General features: G+C 41.2%; 1 protein-coding gene across 1 annotated transcript in view; it reads right to left on the bottom strand.

Annotated features, from left to right (window-relative positions):
- The window catches only part of MED13 (mediator complex subunit 13), a 115,013-nt gene that overhangs the window by 27,701 nt on the left and 73,201 nt on the right, over positions 1-14,111 (bottom strand). Inside the window, exons 17-18 of the mRNA XM_062216061.1 lie at positions 4,901-5,062; positions 495-718 (exon numbers count right to left, since the gene is read on the bottom strand). Coding sequence (XP_062072045.1) covers positions 495-718; positions 4,901-5,062 — 386 coding nt within the window. The remainder of the gene's footprint in view (positions 1-494; positions 719-4,900; positions 5,063-14,111) is intronic.

The following is a 14,111-nucleotide window of genomic DNA, read 5'->3' as shown; positions in this document are numbered from 1 at the left end:
TTAAATTGTTTTAGACATGGTTACTTTAAATAGAATATATAAGGGTATTTCAAAATTTTCATGGAAAAATGGAGTGGAAAGGTTAAGTTTATTTTTCATGCAAAAATTTTTGAAAACTACATTTTTCATAATAATATATTTTCTGTGAACTTTTTGAAGATCGCAAACACAAGAATTGCACAATTTTTACCCCCAAATAAACATCTTTTAATTTCATTTTTACATAAAATTTCTGAAGTATCCTCATATATGCCTTCAATGTTTTTTTCCCAAAAACAGATTTCTACACAAAACTAGCCAAGAGACTGAGTTAGAACTGCCAAAGGATTTAACTGGCTAGTGTTAGAACTAAACACCTGGTCTGACCTCATCATTACTCTGCCCCATTCACTGAAACTTCCCACTATCCCACTATACTTTCCATATAAGCATACAGATCATAAGGTAGTTTTAAAATGCCACTTTTTTTTTTTTTTTTTTTTTACAACACCTACCTCATATATTGCAGTAAGATCTCTAAAAAAGCTTTTGGCTCCATTTAACAAGGCTTCATTTTCTGGACATAGTACAACATAGGCTATATCTCTTTGAGATCCATAGGGTTCCAGCATAAGTCTCTCCCAATAAGGGAGAGCAAATGGAGAAAGCACCAGAAAATCATAATCATAACCCAACAAAAACGTGGGGATTGGCAGTGGTTCTGGAGATTCATCAGTTCCTAGTTAAAAAGACATATTTTAAGAAAACACTTAAGGAAAGATTATCTTTTTATTTAAATGTCAAAAGTTAGTGAAGTAATTATTAGTAAAAATACTTGATTTAAAGAAAAAATACTTAAATCCAGAGACTGAGGCTTTTCCAGTGAGGAATTTCTCAAATGGTCCTTTTTATAAAAAAAATTTATTTTACTTATTTGATAGAGTTACAGGGGCTGGTGCTGTGGCGCAGTAGGTTAATCCTCCACCAGCGGCACTGGCATCCCATGTGGGCGCCGGTTCTAGTCCCGGCTGCTCCTCTTCCAATCCAGCTCTCTGCTGTGGCCTAGGAAAGCAGTAGAAGATGGCCCAAGTGCTGGGCCCCTGCACCTGCATGGGAGACCAGGAAGAAGCATCTGGCTCCTGGCTTCAGATCAGCGCCGCTCCAGCCATTGTGGCCATTTGGGAAGTGAACCAACGGAAGTAAGACCTTTCTGTCTCTCCCTTTCATTGTCTGTAACTCTACCTCTCAAATAAAAAAATACAATCTTAAAAAAAAAAAAGTTACAGAGAGAGGTAGAGCAAGAGAGAGAGAGAGACAGAGAAGTACTCCATTCCACTGGTTCACTCCCCAAATGACCATGACAGTCAGAGCTGAACTGATGTAAAGCCAGGAGCCAGGAAATTCTACCGGGTCTCCCACACTGGTGCCAGGGCCCAAACAGTTGGGCCATCTTCTACTGCTTTCTCAGGCCATAGCAAAGAGTTGGATTGGAAGTGGAGCAGCCAGGACTTGAATTGGCACGCGTATGGGATGCAGGTATTGCAGGCTGGGGTTTTAACCCACTGTGCCAGCTGGCCCCATCAAATGGCTTTTATAAAACATATCTGAGTACCTTAATTTAAACTAAAAAAACAATCTGAGGAGCTGGTACTGTGATGCAGTGGGTAGGGCTGCCACCTGCAATGCCGGCATCTCTTATGGATGCTGGTTCGTGTCCCAGCTGCTCTACTTCTAATCCAGCTCTCTGCTATGGCCTGGGAAAGCAGAAGGAGATGGCCCAAGTCCTTGGGCCCCTGCAACAGTAAGGAAGATCCAAAAGAAGCTCCCAGCTCCTAGCTTCGATGGGTACAGCTCTGGCCGTTGTGGCCATCTAGGGAATGAACCAGCAGATGGAAGACCTCTCTCTCTCTCTCTCTCCCCCTCCCTCCCTCCCTCCCTCTCTTTCTCTGCCTCTCTATGACTCTTTCAAATAAATAAATAAATCTCTTTTAAAAATCAATTTGAGTGAAAAATTCAGAAATATATCAAGAGGAGCCAGCGCTGTGGCTTAGTAGGCTAGCCTTCTGCCTACAGCAACAGCATCCCAAGTGAGTACCAGTTCCTGTCCTGGCTGCTCCTCTTGCAATCAGGCTCTCTGCTGTGGCCTGGGAAAGCAGAAGATGGTGCAAGTGCTTTGGCCCCTATAACCACGTGGGAGACCTGGAAGAAGCTCCTGGCTTTGGATCAGCCCACCTCCAGCCATTGCAGCCATTTGGGGAGTGGGTCAGCAGGTGGAAGATCTTTCTGTCTCTCCCTCGCTCTCTCTCTGAAACTCTGCCTCTCAGATAGATAAATAAATCTTTAAAAAAAATAGAGAAATATATCAAGAAAGCATGGAAAGAGAATTTTACTTTACTTTTAATAAATTTAAATGGTGGAACATCTAATTATAACATAAACCTATCCATTAAAAAATTATAAACAGGATCATACAAATTTAAATTTTGGCATGAAACATTATACTTTATAAAAAAGCCAAATGATTAACAACAAATTAGGAAGAGGACTTAGAATGCATGTGATAAAATGTTCATTTCCATATCCCAGAAAAGGGACCTACAAATACATGAGAAAATAGCCAACAAGATCTGCTGTTAATAGTAAATGAGTTGGCTGGCGCCGTGGCTTAACAGGCTAATCCTCCACCTTGTGGCACCGGCACACTGGGTTCTAGTCCCGGTTGGGGCGCCGGATTCTATCCCGGTTGCCCCTCTTCCAGGCCAGCTCTCTGCTATGGCCCGGGAAGGCAGTGGAGGATGGCCCAAGTCCTTGGGCCCTGCACCCGCATGGGAGACCAGGAGAAGCACCTGGCTCCTGGCTTCGGATCAGCGAGATGCGCCGGCTGCAGTGGCCATTGGAGGGTGAACCAACGGCAAAAAGGAAGACCTTTCTCTCTGTCTCTCTCTCTCTCACTATCCACTCTGCCTGTTAAAAAAAAAATAGTAAATGAGTCAACAATATTATATTTATTCTATTATATATTTAAAAACTTAAAGAGGGCCAGCGCTGCAGCTCACTAGGCTAATCCTCCGCCTTGCGGCGCCGGCACACTGGGTTCTAGTCCTGGTCGGGGCACCGGATTCTGTCCCGGTTGCCCCTCTTCCAGGCCAGCTCTCTGCTGTGGCCAGGGAGTGCAGTGGAGGATGGCCCAAGTGCTTGGGCCCTGCACCCCATGGGAGACCAGGAGAAGCACCTGGCTCCTGCCTTCGGATCAGCGCGGTGCGCCGGCCGCGGCGGCCATTGGAGGGTGAACCAACGGCAAAAAGGAAGACCTTTCTTTCTCTCTGTCTCCCTCTACTGTCCACTCTGCCTGTCAAAAAGAAAAAAAAAAAACTTAGAGGATCAAGCTTATATTTTTTAACACAACAAAGTAGTTTTTGTTAATAAAAGAAAATAGCCAACCTAAGAAAAATATGCAAAGGACATGAATGAAGTTTATAAAAATAGAAATACCCCTTACATTAAAAAAAGATGCTCAATCTCAAATTAACAATAGCAAACAAATATAATGCTTGCTATGTACATTATGTACTAACTCATTTAGTCCTTACAAAATAACATATAAAGCAGATACTATTACTCATCTACCTTTAGAAGGCAACAGCTAAGAAAGAAGTGGCAGAAGAGGGATATGAATCTAAGAAATCTATCCTCACTGTCTGCACCATGCAGTCTCTCAAGCTAAATGAAATAACCATTGTTCAGATGCCTACTCAGCACCTACTCGAACATGGAGTGGGGAAACAGGGACTTAATTGGTGGGAAGGAACCGTGCTTTTAATTACTAATGCCATGCCCTCTTTTCATATCTGTTTTTATTATATTTTAAAGTTACTTTATTTTTATTTACTTGAAAGGAGAAAGACAGAAACAGATGGAGAAAGGACATCCAACAAATGATTCAATCCCTAAAGGTCTATAGCCAGGGCTGGATCAGACCAATGCCAGGAGCGTGGAACTAAAGAGTGTGAGTCTGAGTCTCCTGGGTGGGTACCAGCGACACAAGAACTTGAGCCATCTGCTGCCTCCTAGTGTGGGCAATAGCAGGAAGGTAAATCAGAAGCAGAGCCAGAAATCATACTCAGCATTCTGAAATGGGATTTGGGAGTCACAAGCAGCATCTTCTTCTTCTTCTCCTTTTTTTTTTTTTTTTAAAGATGTATGTATTATTTGAAAGGCAGAATTAGAGAGAGAGAGAGAGACAGACAGACAGACAGACAAGAGAAGGATCTCCCAAATGTTGGTTCATTACCCAAACAGCTCCAATAGCCAGGGCAGTGTGAGGCTGAAGCCAGGAGCTTCTTCCTGGTCTTCCATGTGTGTGGCAGGGGCCCAAGCATTTGGGCCATCTTCCTCTGCATTCCCAGGTGCATTAGCAGGGAGCTGAATCAGAAGTGGAGTAGCCAGGACTCAATGCCATATGGGATGCTGGCACTGCAGGCAGAGGCTTAACCATTAAGCCAGAACACCAGCCTTGCAAACAGCACCATTTAATGGCTGTGTCAACTGCCTGCCCCTGACCCACTTTTAATTGAATTTTTAAAATGAGAGTTTACAACAACAGAAATATTTAGCTTTTTAAACAATTTTAGAAGTATGACCCTTTTTTCATATAAAATCTTACTGGAAGTCCAATTTGTAAAAAAGGATGCAAGTGAAGTTACTCCTTTTGAAGACAGGTTGGAGAATTCAATAAATTGAATGCTGGAAATGTTGAAAAAAGCCTAGGACTGGAGTTAGACCATAAAGTATAATGTCCTTAATTAAAACATATCACACAAAAAATATTTCAGAAGACTATTATTGTACTTATTCTAGTTAGGCACAGAAAATCTGAGGACTGATATCAATCAATCATCACACATCACTATAAATAACTTACCATAAGAACCTCGACCAGCCATTTTATGAAACTGTTGCCAAGTCAGAGGACCTTGAACCCCCCAAGGTCTAATTGTTCTTTTTTTCTGAATAGCATCCTGAAGAACTGGCTGAAGAGAGAGGAGCATTCGAAGTATATCCTGTGAGCACTGCATACTCACATCTACAAGCATTTTAAAGAAAAGTAAATAAGAATTGCTATTACCAATATACACAAAAGCTTTAATAAGAAATACATCTAGGGAAATTCAGCTCTCTATCATCAACATTAAAACTCTGCTTATATAGAGAACTGTGTTAAGTTCTACAAAAAATTTATCTATAGAAATGATTCTACTAGATACTTACAACCGGATCACAAAAAAGACTGTAAGTCATCTTCAAAAAATCATTAATTAGCTGATTAACTGGTTTATAAACTATGAACTAAGCAAACAAATGTCTTTGGTTTTACATTTTTTTGATTAAGACAGATAATTTACCAGAAAAAAATTTGATTCACAGTGACATGAGTTGTAAGTCATGTCCCTTAATTAAACAATCACTATGGTAAAATCATCACGTACATTAGGCTGGTTATAATGATTAAAGTTTAATTTTGGGGAAAAGGTAGGCTGTAAAAACTGTCAAACACAAAACTTGAATAATAACAGATAAAGTCACTCACATTGCTAAAATGTATTGTATTATCCATAGATAAATAAGTATGGAAAGTACTGCTAATAACTGTCAAACGGCTAAAAAGCAAAATCACTAGATGATATTGATATAATTCATATGGCCCCTGGAATGGTTTCAGTACCATTAAACTTGTCCAAGCATACTATTACATTAAACCATTCAACTCTAATTATTATCATTGCAGGCTTTAACTGCCTGTAACTAAATATTGGACTAAACACAAGTAATTTAATTCCAAATACAATGTTTAATAACTATTACATATAAACTATTGTATATATACCAATATCATTGAGTCATTAAAGTGGTAACAAAACTATCTGACATAAACTAGTGACTAACACAGTGGTAAATGAAAACAGGCTGTAAAATTCTATATGGAATATATTTTATACAACTAGAACATAAAACAAAGTCTAGAAAACATTATCAATGAGTACAGTTATTTATTATCATCACATAGGAGTTTTGTAAACACGTATGTGGAGCTTAACTCCAAGAAATCCTGATCTGAATGAGGTTCAGAAATTTGTATTTTAAGTCAGTGTGATTCTGACAGACATTTTTCCTACTCATTTACTGAGCATTAAAATATTTATTGAAGATCCATAGAGCATGAACTGTACTAGCTGCTAAGAATACTAAATAAACAAATTCCTATTTATGTCTTCAGGTATTCTATAATGATGGCAAGGAAAGACTGACATGAAAAACATAAGGACTAAGGAAGAAAAATAATTATCTACAAAACCTGAGACATGAATGAAAAACAATTTCACATACATATGAAATATGTGGATATATAAGGATCTTCAAGAGTAAACAAATAAATTAATACAAAAGAACTGAATCCAGAAATCAAACCTCTAATTCATGGTCAGTTGATTTATGACAAAGGTGCCAACACAACATAATGGGGAAAGATAATCAGTCTAATGGACAGTCACACTCAAAAGAATGAATTTGAAACCTTCCCACACATTATGTATAAAAATTAATTAAAAAGGATAATGGACTTAAATCTAAGAACTAGAATTACAAAACTCTTAGAAAAAAATATAGGAATAAACTTTCATGAAACTGAGCTAGGGACATGTTTTTGAGATATGAGACCAAAAAACAAGCAACAAGAAAAAAAATTGTACGTCAGAAAAATTAAAAACTTTTGTGCTTCAAAGATTACCATCAAGAAAGTAAAAACACAACCCCCAAAATAGGAGAAAATATTTATAAATCATATATCTCCTAAGGGTCTTTTTTTTTTTTTTTAATCCTTATAAGGAACTCTTACAATTCAGTAGTAAAACACATAAAAAATGAGCTAAAGGGGCTGGTGTTGTGGCACAGCAGGTTAAAGCACTGGCCTACAGTGCCAGCATCCCATACGGACACTGGTTTGAGTCCCAGCTGCTCCACTTCTGACTGAGATCCCCACTCATGTGCCTGAGAAAGCAGCAGAGGATGGCCCAAGTCCTTGGGCCTCTGTACCCACGTGGGAGACCAAGAGAAGGCTCCTGGCTCCTGGCTTCAGATTGGCTCAGCTATGGCCATTGTGGCCATTTGGGGACTGAATCAGCAGATGGAAGGCCTCTGTCTCTGTCTCTACCTCTCTGCAACTGTTTTTCAATTAAATAAGATAAATCTTTAAAAAGAAAAAAGAAAGAAAAACTAAAGATATAAAAAGACATTTCTTCAGACAAGATATAAAAGCACAATAAACAAATGAATAACATGGAGGCCAGAATGGTAGAACAGTTGGTTAAGCTGTTAGTTGAGATGCCAATAGCTAGCATGCCATTATGCGTGCCAGTTGCTCCACTTCTGATCTACCGCTCTGCTAATGACCTGGGAAAAGCATCAGAAGATGGCTCAGGGGCCAGCCATGTGGCGCAGTGGGTAAAGTTGCTGCTTGCAGTGCCAGCATCCCATATGGGCACCAGTTGGAGTCCCAGCTGCTCCACTTCCGATCCAGCTTTCTGCTATGGCCTGGGAAAATAGTAAAAGATGGCCCAAGTCCTTGGGCCTCTGCATGCACAAGGGAGACCAGACGAAGCTCCTGGCTTCAGATCAGAGAAGCTTCAGCCATTGCAGTCATCTGGGGAGCAAACCAGCAGAGGGAAGACCTGTCTCATTCTCTCTCTCTGCCTCTCTGTAATTCTGCCTTTCACATAAATAAATAAATCTCTTAAAAAAATAAAAAGAAGATGGTCCAAATATTTTGGCCCCTACCATCCATGTGGGAGACCCAGATAAATCTCTAGGGTCCTGATTTCAGCCTGGCCCAGTCCCAGCTATCACAGCCATTTGGGGAGTGAACCAGCAGGGGAGAAAAAAAATCTCACCCCTCCCTCCATCACAAGGCTTTTCAAATAAACAAAAATAAATCTTGAAAATATGCTCAACATCACTAGTAATCAGGAAAAATCAAATCAAAACCACAATAAGATACTGTTTCATAACCACTATGACAACTATAATCAACAAGACATACAGAGGCAGGTCTTTGGCTAAGCAGTTAAGACACCCACATCCTGTACTGGAGTGTCTGTCTGTCTCCAGCTCTTTTTTTTTTTTTTGACAGGCAGAGTGGATAGTGAGAGAGAGACAGAGAGAAAGGTCTTCCTTTTTGCCGTTGGTTCACCCTCCAATGGCCGCTGCGGCCGGCGCATCTTGCTGATCCGAAGCCAGGAGCCAGGTGCTTCTCCTGGTCTCCCCTGTGGGTGCAGGGCCCAGGGACTTGGGCCATCCTCCACTGCCTTCCCAGGCCATAGCAGAGAGCTGGCCTGGAAGAGGGGCAACCGGGATAGATTCCGGCGCCCCGACCGGGACTAGAACCCAGTGTGCTGGCGCCGCAAGGCGGAGGATTAGCCTGTTGAGCCACGGCGCCGACCTGTCTCCAGCTCTTGAGTCCACATTCCTGTCAATGGAGACTCTGGGAGATAGTTAAGTAATGGTTCAAGTAGGTAGTTTCCTGCCACCCATGGGACACATAGATTGAGCTCCCAGCTCCTAACTCTTGCTCATCCTCAGTGGTTGTTTGCATAAGGAGTTAACCAGTGGATGGGAGCATTCTCTCCATCTGATTCTCCACCTCTCAAAAAAACAAAGGGGGTGGGGGGGAAGAGAGAGACATATTGACAAGTGTTGATGAGGGTTTGGAAAAAGCAGAACCCTCATACATTGCAAGTGGGAATGTAGAATAGCACAGCTGTATTAAAAAAAAAAAGTCTGGTAGTCCCTCAAAAGGTTACAGAGATATATGACCCAGCAAGTCCACCTAAGAGTAATGAAAAAAAAGTTCATATAAAAACTTATACAGAGATGTTCACAGAAGCATTACTTATAATAGTCAAAAAATGCAAACAACCCAAATGTCCATCAACTGATGAATGGATTAACAACATAGGGTATAAGTATACAATAAATATTTGGCAATAAAATATTAATACATGCTATAGCATGGATAAAACTTAAAAAGCATAATGCTAAGTGAAAAATGCCAGTCAATGAAGACTGGGAGGGAGAACAGAAGGGAAAAAGGGAATGACTGCTAATTAGCAGGAGTATGTTCTTTTTTTTTTTTTTTTTAATTTTTTTTGACAGGCAGAGTGGACAGTAGAGGGAGACAGAAAGGTCTTCCTTTTGCCATTGGTTCACCCTACAATGGCCGCCGTGGTAGGCGCGCTGTGGCCGGCGCACCACGCTGTTCCGATGGCAGGAGCCAGGTGCTTCTCCTGTCTCCCATGGGGTGCAGGGCCCAAGCACTTGGGCCATCCTCCACTGCACTCCCTGGCCACAGCAGAGAGCTGGCCTGGAAGAGGGGCAACCGGGACAGGATTGGTGCCCCGACCAGGACTAGAACCCGGTGTGCCGGCGCCGGCCCAGCAGGAGTATGTTCTAATGTCAATTATGGTGATACCTGTTCAACTCTGAATATTTAAACCATTCAATTGGATATTTAAATGGCTGAAATGTATGGTATGTTTACAAACTGTTTTAAAAAAGACAAATCAAGAGGTGATATGATGGCGAGGATGGGCAGAAATTGGAGCAATTTTTTCTTTTTTCAAATAAATAAATAAAAATTTTAAAAGAGTTACACAGAGAGAGGAGGAGAGGCAGAGAGAGAGCGAGCGAGCAAGCAAAGGAGGGAGGGAGGAAGATCTTTCACCCGCTGGTTCACTCCCTAATTGGCCACAATGGAGCTGCGCCGATCCGATGCCAGGAGCCAGGAGCTTCTTCCAGGTCTCCTACACGGGTACAGGGGCCCAAGGACTTTGGCCACCTTACACTGCTTTCCCAGGCCATAGCAGAGAGCTGGATTGGAAGTGGAGTAGCCAGGACTCGAACTGGCGCCCACATGGGATGCTGGCACTGCAGGCGGCGGCTTTACTTCCTACGCCACAGTGCCGGCCCCAATTTTTGCTTTTACTTTTCTACAATATCTAGATTTTTAAAAAAAGATTTATTTATTACTTATTTATTTGAAAGTCAGAGTTACAAAGAGAGGGTTAGGGGAGAAACAGGGAAGAGAGGGATGAGAGACAGGGACCTCCCATCTGCTGGTTCAATCCCCAGATGGCCACAATGGCAAGTGCTGGACCAGGCCCAAGCCTGGAGCTAGGATCTTCATCTGGGTCTCCCATGTGGGTGGCAGGGGCCCAAACACTTAAGCCATCTTGCGTTGCTTTTCCCAGGCCATTAGCAGGAAGCCTTACCCAATACACCACAACGCTGGACCCTGTTCAGTCTAAATTAATTTTTGTTCAGCAAGTATGTACTTTTACAATCAGGACAAAGCTTTATCTATCTTGTACAAAATAAATATTGTCATTAAAATTTACAAAACATACTTTGTAGACTTTTAAATTCATTCAAATAAATATTTCAGTATCTCAATAATCTCCTATATGCCAGGTACTTTTCTAAGTGCTTAAAATATCAACAAAAACCTATCATCTTACAGAGAATTCACAGGACTATGCTTAGCAAAAAGACACTAATTGATATATTATATAGCACACTTGGAAAGTAACAAGCAAGCAATAGGGGGAAAAGCAAAAAGAACAGAACAGAGAATATAAAGGCAGATTTGCAATTTTATACTGAGAAGATGGTATCTAGTCAATGCAAGGTAACAATTAGGCCACAGGGTCTTAATATAAGACCCTGCCACTTGGTCACAACGCTGCTCTAACTTAGTGAAACTATTCTCACTTTGAGCATTTATATTTTCTTGCATTTTTATGTGAAAATTCTTAATTGGAATATAAAGAGAATTTGTTTTCAATTATTTTTGACAATTTTTAAAATAAAATTAATTCTTATTTTTACAGAGCTTTTTATTTACATCAGTGTCTATTTACAAAAAAATGTACACTGGGTAAAGCTCAGTATTTTCTAGTATTTGGCAAGTAAGTCTGTTTGAAAAACAACACTAATAATTAAAGCATACCACCAATGCTACTGCCAACATTAACATTACTACAAATATTTGAGTTTCACTGTGTACCAAGCACTACTATTTTATATAAATTAACTCATTCAATCTGCTGAACACAGTAATACATAAATCTATTATTGATCCTGTTTTAAAAGAACTTCCACTTTGACTATGACCTTGTCTAAATAAGATCGGAGTTGGTGAATTCAAAAGGCTTCCATAGCCTTGGCAACTCATGACAAGAGCCTAGGGTGATTACTGACACCATAAACAAGAGTGCCAATTTGTTAAGTCAACAACAGGAATCACTGTGCACTTACTCCCCATGTAGGATCTCTGTCCTTAATGTGTTGTACACTGTGAATTAATGCTATAACTAGTACTCAAACAGTATTTTACACTTTGTGTTTCTGTGTGGGTTGAAACTGTTGAAATCTTTACTTAATGTAAAATGACCTTCTGTATATAAAGATAATTGAAAATGAATCTTGATGTGAATGAAATTTAAATTTGCTTCCCAATCCTATTCCCTCCTTAACCCACTTTAATTAGCTTGCTTGCTTGTCAATTTCCACGCATTCAATGGTCCTTCTCAGTTTTCACCTTGAAGTATGTCAGTGTTTGATAAAAGATTACCATTTGTTAACTCAAATATTTCATGTGCTTTATTTGTAGGACAACATATGCTCTTGGTTTTCTTCCTACTTCCTCTTCTTACCCACCTCTAAATGTCAGTTCTATCCTTCTGTTGATCTATTCACTCTCTAGATTATTTCATACTGTTTGATAGTTTTGTTTTCTTTTAAAAGACAGAAAAGAGAGACATATAGACAGAGATTTCCCATCCACTGCCCACCCTCCTGAACTGCACACAATGGCTGAGACCAGGTGAAGCCAAAGCCAAGAGCAAGGAACTCAATTCAGGCCTTCCACATCAGTAACAAGGATCCACCATCTGAACCATTCATTACCTGCTGCCTCCCAGGGTGAGCATTAGTAGGAAACTAGAATCAGGAGCCCAGACAGTACTCAAACCCAGATACTCCAATTTGGTATGCAGACATCCCAAGCAGCATCTTCATCAATGTGCCAAATGCCCAACACAAGTTCTTACAGTTTTTACTGCTTATAATTCACACACACACACACACACACGTTTACTCTCTAGGCCCAATCAATCCTTTCAATTTTAAACTCATATCTCCAAATATGTACTGGACATCCTCCTTCCCGAGTGTTTCCCTCCTCTGTAGTTAATCCCACCATCCATTCAATTGCTCAAGCTTGATGCCTCACCTGATTTTACATGTATCATCAACTCCTTCAGTTCTATTTCTCATATATACCTAGAATCTGGGGCAGTACTGTGGTGTAGCAGATAATACCCACATGCCATATGGGAAGCTGGCCCAAGTGTCTGAGCCCCTGCCACCCACACAGGAGACAAGCATGAAGTTCCTGGCTCCTGGCTTCAGCCTGGCCCAGCCCTGGCCATTGTGGTCATCCAGGGAGTGAAGCAGTGGAAATAAGATCAATTGATCGATCACTCTCTCTCCCTCTCTCCTTCTCGCTTTCAAAATAAATAAATATTTTAAATATTTATATATAACTACAATCTAATACAAACCTCTGATGCTTCCAATCTTGTCAAAGCAGGCATCATCTTTTCCCTGGACTACTGAAAAAGCCTTTCAACTGATACACCTGCTTCTACTGTCACCTTCACAATCTCCAACTCCCAGGCTACTTTCCACATAATATCACAAGAGTTACCACTTTAAAAATAAACAGAAAAAGGACCATGTTGTTTCTTTCTTCAAAACTGTTCAACAGCTTCACATCACACTTGGAATAAACTACAAAAGTCTTACATTTCTAAAGACCATGCATGATTTTGGTGTTTGGCCACCACCTGAGATTTCATGCCCTATCATTTTTGCCCATTAACCAATACATCCAGCAACAATAGCCTTCTTAAAGTTCCTCAACTATATCAAGCACTTTACTCCCTCAAGGTCTTTGTACCCTACATTGCCTGAAATACTCTTTCTTCAATTAACCACATAGCTCACATTTTCTAGTTTATTCAAATGCTCTTCCTCCTCAGAAATATCTTCTCTGAGCATATATCTAAAATTGTAGTATCACTTATTATTTCCTACTTTCTTTTTTTTTTTTTTTTTGGACAGGCAGAGTGGACAGTAGAGGGAGACAGAGAGAAAGGTCTTCCTTTTTGCCGTTGGTTCACCCTCCAATGGCCGCCGCGGTAGGCGCGCTGCGGCCGGCGCACCGCGCTGTTCCGATGGCAGGAGCCAGGTGCTTCTCCTGTCTCCCATGGGGTGCAGGGCCCAAGCACTTGGGCCATCCTCCACTGCACTCCCTGGCCACAGCAGAGAGCTGGCCTGGAAGAGGGGCAACCGGGACAGGATTGGTGCCCCGACCGGGACTAGAACCCGGTGTGCCGGCGCCGCAAGGCGGAGGATTAGCCTGTTAAGCCACGGCGCCGGCCTTATTTCCTACTTTCTAATCTTATCTTTTCTTCAATGCACTGTGTCACTAACCAACAAATGATCAACTTCTTCTTTACCATCTGTTTTCACTAAATTATGGGCTCAAAAGGGTAAGGAGGTACTGGCATCAGGGCACAGTGAGTAAAGTCACCACTTGTGATGATGGTATCCCATAAGCGAGCTGGGTTGTGTTCTGGTTGCACCACTGTTGACCAGATTCCCTGCTAACAGCCTGGAAAAAGCAGCAGAAGATGGCCCAAGTGTTTGTTTGGGCCACTGCCACCCATGCAGGAAACCTGGAAGAAATCCTGGCTTCAGCATGACTCAGCCCTGGCTGTTGTGGACATCTGGGAAGTGAGCCAGCAGATCAAAGATCTCTCTCTTTCTCTCTCGCTCCCATCTGTTAAATGAACCAGTGGATGGAAGATCGATCCATCTCTCTCTCTCTCTCTCTCTCTCTCTCTCTCCCCGTCTCCCACTAACTCAGATAGATAAATCCTTAAAAAAAAAAAAAAAGAGTAAGCAGTGTCTACTTTGTTCAACAGTGAATGTTTAATAATGTGGGTGGCACACACAAG

This window comes from Lepus europaeus, chromosome 18 (assembly GCF_033115175.1).
Source record: "Lepus europaeus isolate LE1 chromosome 18, mLepTim1.pri, whole genome shotgun sequence".
NCBI lineage: Eukaryota > Metazoa > Chordata > Mammalia > Lagomorpha > Leporidae > Lepus > Lepus europaeus.
Note: the sequence above shows the minus strand (reverse complement) of the source record. Positions and strands in the feature narration are given on the sequence as shown.